General features: G+C 32.9%; 2 protein-coding genes across 2 annotated transcripts; one reads left to right on the top strand and one right to left on the bottom strand.

Annotated features, from left to right (window-relative positions):
- The first annotated feature begins 3,474 nt into the window (after nt 1-3,474).
- LOC145630440 (BTB/POZ and TAZ domain-containing protein 3-like) lies at nt 3,475-7,821 on the top strand. The gene is made up of 6 exons (XM_081682696.1): nt 3,475-3,696; nt 5,481-5,825; nt 5,960-6,090; nt 6,464-6,770; nt 6,967-7,280; nt 7,368-7,821. Exons 2-6 carry the CDS (start codon nt 5,484-5,486, stop codon nt 7,492-7,494), a joined length of 1,221 nt encoding a protein of 406 aa, XP_081538822.1. The 5' UTR covers nt 3,475-3,696; nt 5,481-5,483; the 3' UTR covers nt 7,495-7,821.
- An 882-nt stretch (nt 7,822-8,703) lies between these two features.
- On the bottom strand, nt 8,704-13,770 carry LOC145630439 (sm-like protein LSM36B). Its single transcript, XM_081682695.1, has 4 exons — nt 13,614-13,770; nt 13,307-13,440; nt 9,131-9,244; nt 8,704-9,026 (listed from the first exon to the last, which is right to left on the bottom strand). The coding sequence occupies exons 2-4, from the start codon at nt 13,419-13,421 to the stop codon at nt 8,980-8,982; spliced, it is 276 nt and encodes a 91-aa protein (XP_081538821.1). The 5' UTR covers nt 13,422-13,440; nt 13,614-13,770; the 3' UTR covers nt 8,704-8,979.
- Nucleotides 13,771-16,725: the final 2,955 nt, after the last annotated feature.

The raw sequence follows: 16,725 nt of genomic DNA, 5'->3' as shown, positions 1-16,725 counted from the left end.
AATTTTCCATATCTTTTCAAGGAAATTAGGATTTGAAGAAAAAAAAAATAATGTTAATTTTCCTATCCCTTATTAACGAAAATTCAACAAAAATAAAAGGGGGTAGTTGGAAATAAATTTGGTATCGAGATTTAGCAAAACAAAAAGGGATGACATATTAATTTAATATTTTAAATGGGAAAAAAAAAATTCTTTATAAAACAATAGCGAATTAAAATAGGTTTTTGAAGAGTTAGTTGGAAAAAATATATTTTTTGTTTTAAATGTTGCCTTTTACCATAGGAAAAATTGACGGGAATAATCCCAACTTTGGCCGATTCGCTCAAAATAATCCCAACTTTCGATTATTTTTTAATAATCCGAACTTTAATATCACTTTGCTTCTAATGGTCCCAACCGGTTACTTAACTTGTTATAACAAGTTTAATGACACGTGTCGGCACCTAATTGGTCAAAAAATAAAAATTAAAAATAAATTTAATTTCTTTTAGAAAAAATTTTAAAAAATGAGTATTAAATTGATAAAAAAAATATATTAAATAATTAAAAAAAACCACCCCAGCAGCCCCAACCACCATCTCCGCCAATCACAGCTAGCCCGACCCCCTGCCTCCAACTCCGGCGACGCCCAGAACCTCTCCTCCCGCGACGACGCACCATCCCACCCTCTGAACCACCAACCCTCACATAATCCTTTAAAACCAACGACCCACTATCGAGTCAGCCGCCGCTGCCCTTCTCCACTCCCTCACTTCCCTCCAAGCTCCGCCCAACGTCAATTTCTTCCATGGTAGCTTGTTCTCTGCCTTCCGACCGGGCCGTTGATTATGCTTTAGCCACTGTTCTTGGATGCCTCTTGGGTTACGGTGGTTGTGGTAGGATTGGGTATTGGGTTGGGGAGGTAGGGTGGTGGTGGTGGAGGTGGACGGGTAGGTGTTGGTGACCGAGGGGAGGTAGGGTGGAGGTGGCTGGGTCGCTGACTAGTTGGTGTTGGTGGAATGGCGGCTGACGTGGTTTCTGGTTTGTACTTTACAACATCAAACTTTTGCATTTTTTTAATTATTTAATTTTAAATTAAGTGACTAAGTGTTAATTTTTTTAAAAGAGAGTTAATTAAGTGTAGTACAAAATTTTTTTAAAAGATATAATTAAGTGTTAATTTTATTGAATAAATAATTAAGGGTTGATTAGTGAAAAATAATCATGTTTCTTTACAAACATTAAAATTATTATACAAAAAAAATTGACCAATCACGTGGTGACGTGTGTAAATTAAATTTATAAAAAAAGCAAAATTACCTACTCAACAGGTTACCGATCATATGGGACTATTAAAAGCAAATTCATATCAAAGTTCGGATTATTAAAAAATAATCGAAAGGTTGGATTATTTTAAGCGAATCGAACAAAGTTGGGATTATTCCCGTCAATTTTTCCTTTACCAAATTGTTGCTAAAATTTGGTCAATTGGCCAAGTTGTGATAAATGATTATGTTGATGAAAGGGTACATTTTAAATACGGGTTTGGGCCACACCCATAAACCAAGATAGAGAGAGTCTATCTCATAAGTCCAAAGAAATTTTCATTTCAAAACTATATGGCAATATAAATAGTAGCCCCTTAGCCTTATAAAGAGTTTAACTCTCTCTTCTTTTCTCGATGTGGGACACTTATATGTGTTATTAGATAGGATATACTTCAACTGTACAACTATTTATAGTGCTATAAGAGAATAACTCTAATACAATCTCTATGATTGACAAGAATCAATTAATATAATAAGTGATTATAAAAAATATTATGGAGGATCAAAGATATATAATTACATAACATAATATCTTGTTATACAAAGATAAAAGGATTTAATAATAATATTGATATCAAGAGATTGACCACTTGTAGACCACATGTAGAGTCTACAAGGCATCACAAAATGTTTGATTGACCTCATCTTTGAAGAGGACGGTCATGTTTCTAAGCAATACGTCTGTGCCTCATCAAAAAGTGGTTTTGGGATTTTTTAGAAGCATTGCACATTCGTGCCTAGACGAGTGCGTGTGAGTGTCTGCTTGGAGATTACAGGCCACTTGCGACTATGGAACTCATGCCTATACAACTATTGCTTTTTTTTTTTGGTGTTTAGAGAGCCACAGGGGCGGAGCGGGGTGAGAATCGATCCCAAGATCTCTTGGAACTGGGAGAGAAGCTCTAACCACTTGAGCTACCCCTCATTCTCCCTATACAACTATTGCTGAGTGGACGTTTGCGTGATTTTGTTTTTATTGTAGAGATTGCTATCTAAATTCCTGAGGGTTATTCTTGGCCTTGTGATATTCATCATCAATTTGTAATTAGTATTTCCTTAAGAGAAATAAAACTATTCTTCTCGCTTGCCTACAACCCTATAGACATAACATAAATTTATGTCTCATGTGTTCTTTGTTGATTTCGCTTATCTTTTTTGCATCTGTTGTAACACGCTTGAACCTAATTTATAACCTTTATTATAAACTATATCGTGGAAGTAATACTACTCCATTAATTTCAAAAATAAATGTACCGCTTTGACTGGACGCATATCCCAATAATTTCTTTAATTGTTACTTCCTCTATTTCATGATATTTCACGATGTTAGTCTCATTTGAAATCTTTTGACTATTAAAATTACTCCATAAGAGGAAATCTTGTAAACTTCTCTCTATATATAAATTAAAAACAAAATGAAATCTAGTATAATTTATCTTGGTGAGTACATTATTAGAATATATATTTTTTTAATATTTGCTAGTATTAAAGATATTTACGATCAAAGAGTTGTGTCGATATAGTAAATAGAATTAACATTATAAAACGAAGGAAAACTATAAGTATTTAATTTAAATACTACCTCCGTTACATATTATTTGCAACGATTTGAAATAATGTAGAGAGGAAAAATGTCTAATCGTTGCAAATAATATGTAACAGAGGTAGTAGTTGATGTTTAAAAGAATAAAAGCTATATTTTGAAATGATATAACAAATGCCTACATGACTATATACTTTTTCTTATGTCTAAATCATTAAATTTGGTAAAAATGAATTATGCAAATAGCATAAAATTCAATAAAATACTTTTTTACAAAAACTACATATCACCTGTTTTTTTTTATACCTTTTTTTTTCCACCCAATATATCACCTTATTCAAGGTAAAGAAAACAAGTATTCAAAATGGTGGACAAATGGGAGCACCTTAATTCAAGAGTGGATTATTAAATCTATAAAATTAATGGCTATAAAGACTTCCCAAGTCACCACCCCATTAATGATATTCACAAAAGGCCAATAACAAATCAACTTCAACCTCTAAAATAAAAGAATGGGTGTTCCATCAAAAAAAAAAAAAAAAAATTAAGAAATGATTTTCCAAATACACAACCCATATTTTGTCATTGTCAATATGACTCTACCTCCTCTTTCGGTGTGTAAAAAACAGAGGAAGATCACCCTATAACTATTAAAGATACTACACCCCACTCCTCCAATTTTCTCTCTCCTCTATACACTTTTTTTTCTCTCTCTAACCTTCTTCAACCCCCCTTCAACTTATCTATCAGTCAACTTCTTAAATTCACAACTCGAGCCCACGTTGAAGGAGAGTTTGATCACATATAAGCTTGGCGAGGCTTCATCGTAAACTTATTTTTATTTAGGTATGTATCATACATACAAGTACAATATATTACATATTTTTTTTTTAAATTTGGCTCGTTTTACAAGATTGAATCTTACTTTCAATCTTTTTTTTTTTTTTTTTTTTTTTTTTTTTTTTTTTTTTGGGATTAAAGGAAAAAAGTTTTAAAGGTGGATTCTTTTTCTGTTCTTTTTAGTACGGATAAACATTGAATGTTGTTGCCCAACTTTTACGACTATTTCTCTATTTTTATTATTATTTTTTTTTTTAGGAAATACTATTTCTCTAGTTGAATTGTAATTTAAAGTTGTTTTCTCATCTTACTGCTTTTTCATGGGAACTTTCTGCAAAATCATACAAGTAAAAGGGTAGTATTATATAATCGTGTTAATGTTAATGTACACAGTAATCAATATCTTGATTTTGGATCGTTTTAATTTTTTTTATTAATAGTCACGTTGAGAATGTAATTCAAACTAACAATTGTAGGAAATAATTTCAATTTTTTTATTACAACAATTTCATAGCTTAATATAGTTTGATTGTATTCTAATAATTATATATTTATATGCATTATAATATGTATAGGGTAATAAACAAAGGAGTTGGCCAGTTGGGTGTCGGATGGAATTAATGGTAGCATAATTAAATTTTTTAGTCTTTCTTTGTGCATGTAGTCATGTGAAAAGATTTTTTCTTTATTTCTTTACTAACTTATTTGAATTGTGTTTTTAATTATTTGATTGTAATTTATTTAATAGTTGCTTGTAAAATATGGTAAATTATATCATGCACCCAAAAAACCGAAAGTATGTAGAGTAATGACGAATTAATATATGTGCACATGACAAGTATGAATGATATGTATTGAGAGGCATTATAAATGCTCGATTCACATACTCATGTTAATATTAGTAAGAAAATAACAATTGATTCCTCATATGATCATTTGACGGTTTTTTTTTTTTGAGTTTTACACGTTAAATATGACTTATAATAAATTATTAAATTAGACTCGCTAGAATAGGTTGTGTTGATATTTTGGTAAGGAGAAGGGACCCATTAGAAGTGGAAAATTTTCTAAAGTAAGCTTGATGAGGATCAATCAAAGTGGGAGCGAGGCCACTACTCTTTAATTTCATCCTTCTTATAAATTTTTTAATAATAAAATAAAATAAAAAACAGTTTTACAAAAGTAGTGTAATTCTACACGTCTAGACTTATTTGGACTAGTTTGGTGTAATAATTTATTTATAAGCCTTTAATAGTATAGTTACTAAATTCATGAACATTGGATCTAATCCACTAATGTGCACGTTCATCTATTTCAAGCTATAGTTTTTGAAGTTGACAATTTTATAATTAACACTTTGGATCTGCTAATCTCAATTATAGTATATTTGTTTTAATATAATCATAACTATAATCCATTTGATGATCTTAATTAGGAGTCTATGACCCTTTAAATTATACTTGTACATTGTACTAGTTAGCTTCTTTACGACGAAACTACAATCTTAATCCACAATACTAGGCCTAATTTTTGGGACGTATGCATAACTTGTTAGAGACTTGTACATATTCTTTATCTATTAACGCGATTAATTGTTTCCTGGGAAGAAAACTAGCTTACATAAGATGAAGGTAATGTATTAGTTTAGCTTGTTTAGAAGAATAATGTGATGGGAAATGTTATCTGGGTAGGATGATTAATCAACGAAGTTATTAGCTTATACTAGTATAAATTTGGCTGGATCGAGTTGGCAAATAATAAGCTGACTTGTACCAATTCATCGGTTGCAGTTGATGGCTTCAGCTCTGTGTGATTATTCGTGGACATCATCGCCTTCCAATGGTCATATGCACAGCTCTTTCGATATCAGGAAATCAGAAAAAAGTCCGGCCAAAACTTTACCAGTGCTGGAAACTCCAATCTCTTCCTCATTACAAAGCAAAATTCCTGCTCCACCTCCCATGCCAAAATTGATCATTGCAAAAAGGAGTCGTCGAGAGAGTTCACAGGAGTTATGTGGCATTCCAAAAGAAACAAGAGATATGTGGGATAATCTCTTCGAGGAAGGTTATGCAGCTGATGTTTATCTCGTTTCTGAAGACAATGGAACTGTTCCTGCACATTTCTGTGTTCTGGTAACTGCAATGAACTTTTCTGTTTACCTGTACTATTTGATTGTGATGCAGGAAAATACTTGGCCTAGCAAACCCAATAAATTTGTTTCGAAGGCCTAACTATCCATCCTGTACTCCTGTCTTTGTGTGTGTAGAGTATTGCATCACCTGTTCTGGGAAAGTATCTTCAGGATTCCAAACTTAAGGATGGTGTTCGATATGTCAAGATTCCTGGAGTACCTAATGGAGCTGTCTGTGCTTTTATCCGTTTCTTGTACTCCTCTTGGTATGTCTTCATACTTTTCTCATTTCTATGGATAAATCTCTTTCTTTCACAGAATATACTAGTAGAAAATGCTGCTTGTGCTCAACAATCAAAGCCTGAAACCACTTTGGCACTAAAAAGAAAATTATACTGACAAAAACCAACAGATTGTACAAGTATTCTGTTTTTATAGAATCTACATCACAAAAGTGATTGAATTTTCAGCATATTATGTAATTTCAATTTGTTCATACATTATTCTTCATTATTCTGTGCAATCTATACGACCAACTGTTTCATATCCTTAACAGTTCTTGTATATGACTTGTCATGTCTTCAGATTCTCTTTCTGAGGAAGTATATAGTAAACGATTTTTCTGTTTTCTTGTTGCAGCTATGAAGAAGAGGATATGAAGAAGTTTGGACTCCACTTATTGGTTCTCTCACATTCTTTTGTTGTTCCCTTATTAAAACGAGTCTGTATGCGGTATCTGGAGAACAACTGGCTGAACACAGAAAATGTAATAGATGTGCTCCAATTAGCAAGGCAGTGTGATGCACCCAGGCTAACCTTCATATGCATCCGCATGGTCGTGAGACACTTCAAAACTGTTGCCTCCACTGAAGGATGGAAGGTCATGAGGCGTGTTAATCCTGCACTCGAACAGGAGCTTTTAGAAGCTGTTGTTGAAGCAGATTCTGTGAGTAAACCTTCTGCATCCTTTGATTATACTGTCTTATCATCGTTCTCTATTCGAGGTTTCATAGGCATGCAATAATCTATAGCTAACTGAAATGTAATAAGGCTTCCAATTTACACCAGCTTCAGCAGTCTACCAATGAATATATAGGCAGTTACTGATATTGTGTTATTCATGTTACTGTTTTTCTTTGTAGAGAAAGCAAGAGAGGCAGAATAAGATGGAAGAGAAAAAGGTATACTTACGACTGCACAAGGCAATCGAAGCCCTGCTTCATATATGCAAGGATGGTTGTAGCACAATAGGACCTCGAGACAAGATGCTAAAAGGCGGTGAAGTTTCATGTGGTTTCCCAGCATGCAAGGGGGTTGAAATGTTAGTCCGCCATTTTTTCATTTGCAAGACTAGAGTTCCAGGCGGGTGTGTTCAGTGCAAGCGTATGTGGCAGCTTCTAGAACTTCATTCGCGCATGTGTGATGTTCCTGAATCTTGCAATGTTCCTCTCTGTAGGTAAGCAAGGGTTGTCTTAATTTCTTAGGAATAAGAGAAATCTTTAAGGAAAAGCTCTGCCTAAGCCTTTTTCTTCCTCCTTTTCAGGCACTTCAAGGAAAAAGTGAGGCAACAAAGTAAGAAAGATGAGGCAAAGTGGAAGCTATTGGTAAGAAAAGTGATAGAAGCAAAGAACTCGAATCATTTCGCTGCTAGGTTCTCGGGTTCTTCTTGACCATGTTAACCTCAATGTGAATTGGGAAGACAGTATATGTATACGCCTCCATGTATTAGTAGTGAGGCAAATTATAGTTATTCAGTAACTCATGAATAACAACAAATCAGTGGAATTAGGTATTCCTCCAAACTAAGGGGATATTCTAATGTAAATCTCTGAAAGATGTAGATACAAATAATACCTAGATTTCGATTTTTCCTCTGTATGCCAAACTTTGTTAAATCATACCGTAGAGGAAACAGCAAAATGCTGCTTAATTAGCTGTTATTTTTCTCAACACAGCTATATGATTATAGGAATGTGCTTTTGGACTTTTTCAAATAATTTTTTAGAGGTAGGAAAAAGGTCCTATCAAGTTGAAATCTCGCACAAGTTAACCCAACAAGGATTAGCGAGCAAGACTCTTTAAGAATCGGAAAATCCAAAGAGACCCTATTGGGATTTGATCCCTAAGCCGGGCAATATAACAAGTACAGTAGGTGCGTTTGCACAAGACCTCAAATTAGGGAGGGCTTTAATTTATTCAAGTAAATTTTATGATTTTTTTTAAAACACAATTTGCCTCAAATTAAGCGCATCAATTTTGATCACTCATCCATTTTCAATTATCCAAACAATTATAGTTAGAAAAAGAGAAGATTTATGGTCATTGAAGAGTATTAGAGAATAATCACAAAGCAAACATCCCGGCTTCCAAAATAGTTGACGTGGTCCTATTTGATCCCATAACATCATGATTGTGAGACACAAATCTTTTAACTAGGCCAAGTCTTTTATGATAATGTGATTTTGGACACTGAGTCTGTGAAGGCATAACTTATGGACTAATATATTTAGATCAAAATATCCAATAGACCTGACCGAACCGAACCCAACCCAAACTTCCTTGAAAAACAACCAATCAGAGCTGACTTCAAATTCTGAAATTCCTCAAAAAAATTGCATCAAAAAGCAATCCCATCCAGTAGAAGATAGGCATAAAATTACTTTACTTGAGAGCTAAGTAAAGAAATTATTTGGAATTTATATTTAAAGTCTTTTCATTTGTCTTCGATTTCTTCAAGATAAATTTTCACCAATAACTTCATTAAAAGTTCCAGTTCATACATGCTGAAAACAAAGTAACAACTTACTCCTGTTCTCAAGCTGAGCAATAAATCAAATTCTGTTTAGGAAAAAAACTGTGCAGCAAATAAAGGCCCAATGTTCTTCCACGCTCATTTGGATTAGAACAGCAACATGCCCACGTCCAAATATGCAAAAACAAAATTGAATTAACTGATGATTATAAATGTCATGCTAACAATTAACTCTTCACGTCGATGTGCTTGTTACATACAATTATCTAGAATGAGAAGAAAACCAGGTTCAGTCACCAGTTAAAAAGCTTCTGCCCCAATCTAGATCTTTAAAGTCTACACTTCAATGTCAGAATGACAACAGCACAAATTCAGATTGCTCCAACAATTTTCCAGCCCAGAACTAAGCTCCATCAGCAAGTGTCCTCTTTGTTGTACTGATATATAGCACTGCATTTGGAAAAAAGGATCAGTTTGCAGCAGCATAATAAGAGTATAGAAATACGGCAACTAACAATTAAATTGTAGAAAACAGAGCAGTTTCCAGCAATTACCATTGTTTCCACGAATGAATGCATCACCATATTTATTTTTCAGCTGACCGTTAACATACTCTTCTGTTTGCTCCATTGCAATGTTCATGTATCCGTCCAGGCATGCTAAAATACCTGAATATTCAAATTACTAGAAATAAGACAGTTTCAAAGCCCAAATTGATCAGACATCTTAACAAATATACTTCTTCAGCATACTGAAATAACTTAACTTAATTTTTGCTTATTAAATAGACAATTTTTCTTATCTAACCTTCTTGTGTATGATAAATTATTATCACTACCCTACCTAGAATTCTGTTCTCAACCCATCAAAATAAAACCCCATAAGTACCCCAAATTTCAGTGATTATTTGTAGTAAAATATCATGACAATTCTTCAGTATTAAAAACTTCCTGAAAATGCCAACATGCTCAAACCTGGAAAGCCAAAGGAATTGCAGTAAAAATCAACCTATTTGCTATTCCACAAAAGATAATGATAAATACATAACTTTTAAGAGAATACTCCTTGAGGAACTATGAATCTTCTAGTCTAGACCATTAAATGATTCTCAACTTGTTATAGAACCTTGTACAACATCCACTTAAGTGAAAACACCACACTTCTCATAGCCATAACCAAGCAACCAATACCATATTGTGTCCCAACTCCACAGTCAACCCATCAAGCAGCCAACACCACAAATTTGTCCTAAAGAGCAGAAACTCAAGCAATAATGACTCCAGGTTTGCGAGTACCTGATCAATGATATTATACCGACTGTAATATGACACCATACAGCTTTAGAACGAAAGCAATGAGCTAATGTGGCCATTTTCTGCAAAATCTTCTATTAGAATACTACGTTTACATCACTATATTGACTGTCAAAGTCATGAATTAGATTTCACTAATCAGATATGCCGTATATAAACTATTCCAACAAGTTCCTGGATTGCAAATTACATGAATAGTTGTGATATTTGGCACAAGAGTAGAAAAGTATTCAAATTCAGAAATATAACTTAAATATATATCCCCCACTCCCTCTCATCTTCTAGCCTTTCTTTCAACAACTCTTGAGGTGGCTAAAATTAGGTCTCTGCATCAGTAGGGTTATTGCCTAGAAAGAAAAGTGCTATAAGCCCCCCCCCCCCAGTAGAATTAGTTATATACACCCGGGTGTACCGTACACCCAACTAATTCAAGATTAGTTTTTGCTCTTCATTTGATGATTAAATAAGAAACAATTATCAAAATGAGAACAAAATACTTATGGGTGTACGATACACCCGGGTATATATAACAAGCTCTCCCCCTCCAAAGCTATATTCCCCTTATTTTGTAAACTCCAGCCATGAAGTTATCATTGGTAGCACGCACCAACTACAGCGTGTCTGACAGCTATGACTCTGTTTGTGACAACTGACAAGTACTAAGATAAACCATTGTTATAATAATGTAAACTTACAAGGCCTAACTATGTGTGCGTGTGTGTGAGTGACTGAGTGAGATACTTATCTACAGCATCTGACAACTCTGACTATGAATGACAACTGAGATTATTTTAGAAAACAAGATAGAAAGAAGAAATTAAATTTGGAGACTTCATTAAGCCCACTTTATTCTAAGAAAAAATTTGTGCGAGTATATATTAGTTGTGCCTTCCTTAAATGTCACAAAACTACAGTCAAGATCCCAATTCCCACGTGACCCAATGCACAACATAGATTTCTAAATTTATAAAAGAGTAGAACCCAGCAATCTCAGTAAAAATAAAAATAAAAAAAATTATTAAAAAAAAAATCTACAAAGATATACATAAAAATATGAAACTATTCAGTCAGTTTTCATGATGTGAAGCATCTGCTCACTATTCCATTTCAAAGACCTAGATTATTGGGAAGTGAGGGAAAGCTAAATAGCTAATTCCCAATATTGTCTCCGTAACTAGGGGTGTCCATAATTCGGATAAAAACCGAAATCCAATCCAATCCAAACCGAATTATCAATTCGGATCGGATCCGAACTTTAAATCAGATCAGATCGGATTGAGATTTTTTGGAAATTCAGATTTTCGAATTGGATCGGATTGACCCTAATTGGATCCAATCCAAACCGAAAACCGAATTGTAAAATTAAGCTTGTATAAATATGGATTTCTGTATATTTTGAAGTTTAACTCAAATACTTAATACTACATAAAATAAATTAGAGAGACTTTGTATTAATTAATTAATGACTTGACGTTGAACTATGTATTTTAATCATGATTTTGAAGACTTTTATTTATAGTAAAGCTTTATTTTTATAATTGTATTAGGCGCTTAAAAAAATAATGTATTATAATTCGGATTTTCGGATCGGATCCAAATAACCGAATTTTAATTCGGATTGGATCGGATTGGATCAAGAGAGAAATTCGAATCGGATCGGATTGGAAAATTGAAAACCGAATTATATTTCGGATTGGATCGGATTTGGACTAAATCCAAACCGAAAACCGAACGGACACCCCTATCCGTAACATAGAAATTTGTGAAAATACCCAAGAGACATGCATATGACTATATGAGATCATCCGCATGTGAATTAAGTAGTCGGCTAATAACTTTGATTCCACCAAGAAAACTCAAAACTTCTTTGATTGATTTTGCTTTGGACAACCCCTAATAATTAGCATCCCAGCATAGTCATGCAAAGATAAATACAAAACCAGCAAAGCTTTAAATATGATAACCTCTATAACCCAATATCTACCAACAACACATAAACGGTCACTATTTACCCACAAACCATGTCTATACAGATCAAGCACCAAATTTGCCCACAAATCCCATAAAAAGTATAAAACCATGTCTAAGCACCAAACAACCATACCAAAATAGATATTCTACCACAAAATGTTTCAAAAATTACAAAATATGAGTGAATGTGTGATTCATCAGTAACAAGTCCAAGTCCAAAAAATCATATCAACAGGGTTTGTCTTCTTTATAATCTACCATAACAACCATCCCTTGAACCCAAAATAAATTTGCATATGATAAAGTTGGGAGCACAAAAGAATTCAGGACTTGAGGGATTTCCAACAATATTGGGAATTATAAGCAATAGATGCAATTGATCTCAATACAGAACAGCACAAGTCAGTTGCAAACATCTCAAAAACAATATCTGTTTAACTGTTTTATCGTTTCTTGTAAATAAAATTTGAAATTATTCCAAAAGGTCAAACTTTCCTTTTTTTTTTTTTTTTTTTTGAAGGCAAAAAGATCAAACTTTCTTTCTGACCAATTCAACTATTCATCAAGTAAATAATGGGAAAATTGAAAGCTATGGTCTCTGGATGTAGGTACTGGGCTATTTGTTTTGAGAATATAACATTAAAGGTTAAAGATATTTAGGGACTATGAACGCAAATGAGACGATGAAAGGCATAGAGCCATTGACAAACCATCTAAGTTATATCCCATGTGATTAATAGAATACTGAAGTGCTTAAAAAGCTTCATCATATGCATAAAATGTTGCTCTCTTCACACTTATACCCTGAGCCGGACAAAGTATATTCTCAATTACTGAGTGCAATTGTTTAGGCTCTTGTTTGGTAAGGCTATTATTATTATTATTTTTTTGTTGTTGTTGGAAACGAATTCAATTAAACCGTTACTATAACCTATGGTTTAGTTAGAGGGTTTAGGTAACAATTACCATTACCATTACCTAGGAGTACTGGTTTCCGCCAACTAGTTACCTCTCTATAATCTGAGGTAATAAATACCCTTCCTCAAACATTAAGTGATTCCTTCCCCCCTCTTATTTCTTTCCTTTCCATTCCATTTCCAACATTTGAACCAAACGGCCTAAGTGTAATGGACAACAAAGAAGGCAAAAACCCATAATATAAAATCCCTCAGTATTCAGATCTCTACACACTAGCTCACACCGCCAGCTACAGACACACTAGCACCCATTCAGGTTTCGCAACCGAAACCTCAAATCAACACTTGTTCTTGATTCAAAGTGAATGCAATAAAAGTGTAAAATTATCAACAACAGATATTAAAGTCCAATTTACTGAATTTCTAATAAACAATAACAAAATCAACAAAAGCGCGTTGAACTAACAAAGTGATTCATATATTTAGGAAAAAATCAAATGAAAACAAAGACAGAATTAGGGTAAATTACCACGATAATCAACACCAGAATTAAGCTTCACAACAACAGGACGACCGCGAATTGATTTGAGAAAATCTGCAGGAGTTTTAGTATTGCCAGTCGTTTTTTCTCCTCCAGTACTCATCTTAATTCACACTAAGTAGCTAAATGCAAGACATACAGAACAAAATCAAAATAAAAAAAAAAAAAAAAAATTAGGGTTCGTAATTGTTTGAAACGGGGAAAATTACAGATTAAACTAAAATTATCAGATTAAAAAGAATGAATTCATGAAATTAAGGAAAAATTGAAGAAAATGGGGATTGGAGAAGAGTACCTGAGTGAGAAATTGAAAGTGTGGAATCGTCGGAGGAGAGAGAAATAGGGGAGAAGGAAGGTGTGAAGGCAACAGCCAAGAGAAGAGGGACGACAAAACCCGCGAAAAGCCCTAAAAACACTTTCAAGTGGTAAATCCACTACCTTTAACTCTAGTAAACAATTAGTTAGGTTCTCTTCCACTTAACAAAAATAAATAAATAAATAAAAATAATGATAATGTTAGTTTAGTGAAAAAAAAAAATTAATAAAGGATTGTTCACTTAGTTTAATTTCAATTCTGGTGAGTTTAGCTCCTAATTTTCTTCTCTTATACGGAGTAAAATATTTGTTTTAGCTATATTTAGTTTAGTAAATGTTAATAGGCCCTAACTTTAAAGGAGTAATATAATAGATAATGTGTAAAATTAATTTCAACTCAACAAAATTAATTTAAGTTTAGAAAAAATAATTCTCCTTTCAACAAAGCAAGGCCTTATGTTTTGCAAAAAACACTCATAATCATAATATGCCGTCAAAAAAGGTATCAAATACAAATCACAAAATAGTTAAAATTACCCTTAAATATGTTAAAGTTACTATGAAAAAAAATAGTTAAAATTACCTATAGATTGATCGTCTTTCAATACAATTAACTAAAGTCTATCTGTATTGACTGTATATATGATTTATTTGCTAATAAATCACAAAAGATTGGCAAAGACAATTATATAAATAGTGTAAAAATTTAAGTGATGCAATTGAAAAGAACGGGAGTGAGTTTGGATACATTTTGCTCCAAATCAGAGCCAATTTAAATTAAAATAAAAAAAAAATTATATCCAAATATGTAGTTTGCCCGTTACATAAGAAAAATAGAGCCGCCTCCCTTTTTTCTCTCTTCTCTCTTTAAGGTTTTAATTTTTTTTGGCCGTTTAGGCCGGAAATAGTCTATTTTTTTTTCCCTTTTTCTTTGATTTAATTTGCTTTTTTGTTATTTGATTTGTTTTGCTTTGTTTTGTTCTCTCCGTTTGTGAGAGTCCGTCCCAATTTTTTGGGATTTGATTCTCATCAATAGATGAGAATTTTATTTTTAGGGTTTTAATAATAATTGATATGGTGATTTGGATTCATATGAGTTTAGGGTTCGTCATCAACTCTACGATCACAACATCAGCGCAGATTGCGAACGTCTCTACTTGGAAAGATGCAAAGACATCGAAAAGCACTACTCGCGTCAAGTTTGAAGTGGTGGAGTGCGAGCTATGCCCGATATGCAAATTAGTTATGATTTTGATTGTAAAAGTTATGTTATTTTTTTCTAAATTTGTGGCTTACAAATCTTTATTATTGTTGTAAATGTTGTATGGCTATTTATTAATGATAATATTCTTCTTCTTGACAAAAAAAAAAGGTTTGCCCATTGACTTAGAATCAAACTAAAACAACCCTTTAATAATAAATAAATAAATAAAACGAAAAACAATCAAAACAAACTTTGGATAGGATTTGAGTCATATTCATATTCTTAAGCTCACATTAACTCTCGAAGCTAAAGACTTGTTCAAATTTTTACGCAATTATCTTTAGTGTCATATATTTCCATTATGGTGTGATTTATATCGGAGTAAAAATCTTAATTCTCCACTTGGATTGTAGCGTTTGGTTGAAATCAAGTCGCTTTCAATGTTATAAAAGTTTGATTTGATTGAAGTTTAATTAGGCAATGTTGAAATCAAAGTGATTGGATTAGTGATCAGCTTGCTGATTAAATGAGAATCTACCTGTTACGGAAACAATATAATTAAATATTAAATACTCTTATGCATAGTATATTCTCTTTTGTCATACCTATATATTCGATTTTAAGTTTGGGAAAATCTGCAGTTTCATCTAATCCGTTTGAGAGCTGTTGCGGGGAAGGGGGGACTATTAATTGATATCTAAATATTATTTTTTTTTATTATTATTTTTTAATAGTATTTCTATGTTACTCAACACCACCAAAGTCACCCATAACACATGTTTTTCTCCAAAACTCTTTGCATGTTCTTTTCATTAGGATTAGAATCATTATATTACTGTCAACTTAACTTTGTGTTGAAATAGCCTAATGCAATATAGGTAACATACAATATAGATTAGCCAACAACATTTTGACATATTTGGAAAACAAAGAAGGAAAAAGCCCGACTCAACTCCATACAAAAACCTCCATAACTCTAAAGCGAAATCATATCAAGACGATAAGCTTAAAAGCGATTAATAGTCTTAACATACACGACATGTTTACAAATCATCATTCCCTGCCTGAACACACCCAATTAATCACTATTGTGACAAGTCTAATGGATCACTTCCTCGGTCTCCTTTTGTTTGCGGCTTTGTGCTTGTACAAAATAAGGGTTTGTTATCCTCGACTGAGCTAAGCTGAGCTGAATTGAACTGAATATTTTTTAAGAAAAGAAAATAAGAAATTAAAATGCCCTGAAATGAAAATAAGTTGAAGAAAACCGGCCCTAACCACCAACAAAAGATTAAAACAACTAACCCCAACAAACGGGATAAAAAGACGCTTTGCAAAAACCTACTTGGAGGTGGAAATAGCCAAATCGGATAAGTAAATAAATAACCAAAAAATAAGTACTTGTATTTGTCTTGTTTTGTTTTGTGTTGTTTTCGATTTGAAGCTCAAAAAAAAAAAAAAAAAGGGAAATTATCAATGATACCCTCGTCGTTTTGACTTTTATCAATGATACCCTTCATTAAACTTTCATTATCAGAGGTACCCTTATAACTTTACATTAATTGCTACAGTAACCATGCCGTTAAACAAACGTTTAGTATAATCATTTGACATGTTTAATGGGGTGGGAAATGTCAAAACCCAAAAGTTTTCTCTCCTTTTTTTTTCTCTTTAATTCCCTCTTTTCTGTATAACCTTTATCCCTTATTTTTGCTCCTCCTAAAATCATACATTAGATCATTAAATGAAGTTGAATTCATAGTAGTACCAACTAAAATCTCATACACAACAACATTTGGACATGTCCTAAAGAACCTCACTAAGTCAACATCATCTATTGGCCAGTGTTTATCTCATCTATAAGCATAAGCAAAAATAGGGTTCAATA

The sequence above is a fragment of the Chenopodium album genome, chromosome 5 (genome assembly GCF_948465745.1).
Source record: "Chenopodium album chromosome 5, dcCheAlbu1.1, whole genome shotgun sequence".
NCBI classification, from domain to species: Eukaryota; Viridiplantae; Streptophyta; class Magnoliopsida; order Caryophyllales; family Amaranthaceae; genus Chenopodium; species Chenopodium album.
The sequence above is the reverse complement of the archived record's forward strand: the minus strand, read 5'-3'. Positions and strand labels throughout refer to the sequence as shown.

Excerpts from the sequence above, each read along its gene's own strand:
- LOC145630439 (XM_081682695.1), bottom strand. The coding sequence starts at position 13,421 with ATGAGTACTGGAGGAGAAAAAACGACTGGCAATACTAAAACTCCTGCA. Across the intron at positions 9,245-13,306 it reads TTCTGGTGTTGATTATCGTG|GTATTTTAGCATGCCTGGAC; the intron begins GTAATTTACCCT and ends TTGAATATTCAG. Across the intron at positions 9,027-9,130 it reads ATTCATTCGTGGAAACAATG|TGCTATATATCAGTACAACA; the intron begins GTAATTGCTGGA and ends TTCCAAATGCAG.
- LOC145630440 (XM_081682696.1), top strand. The coding sequence starts at position 5,484 with ATGGCTTCAGCTCTGTGTGATTATTCGTGGACATCATCGCCTTCCAAT. Across the intron at positions 6,091-6,463 it reads CGTTTCTTGTACTCCTCTTG|CTATGAAGAAGAGGATATGA; the intron begins GTATGTCTTCAT and ends TTCTTGTTGCAG. Across the intron at positions 6,771-6,966 it reads CTGTTGTTGAAGCAGATTCT|AGAAAGCAAGAGAGGCAGAA; the intron begins GTGAGTAAACCT and ends TTTTCTTTGTAG.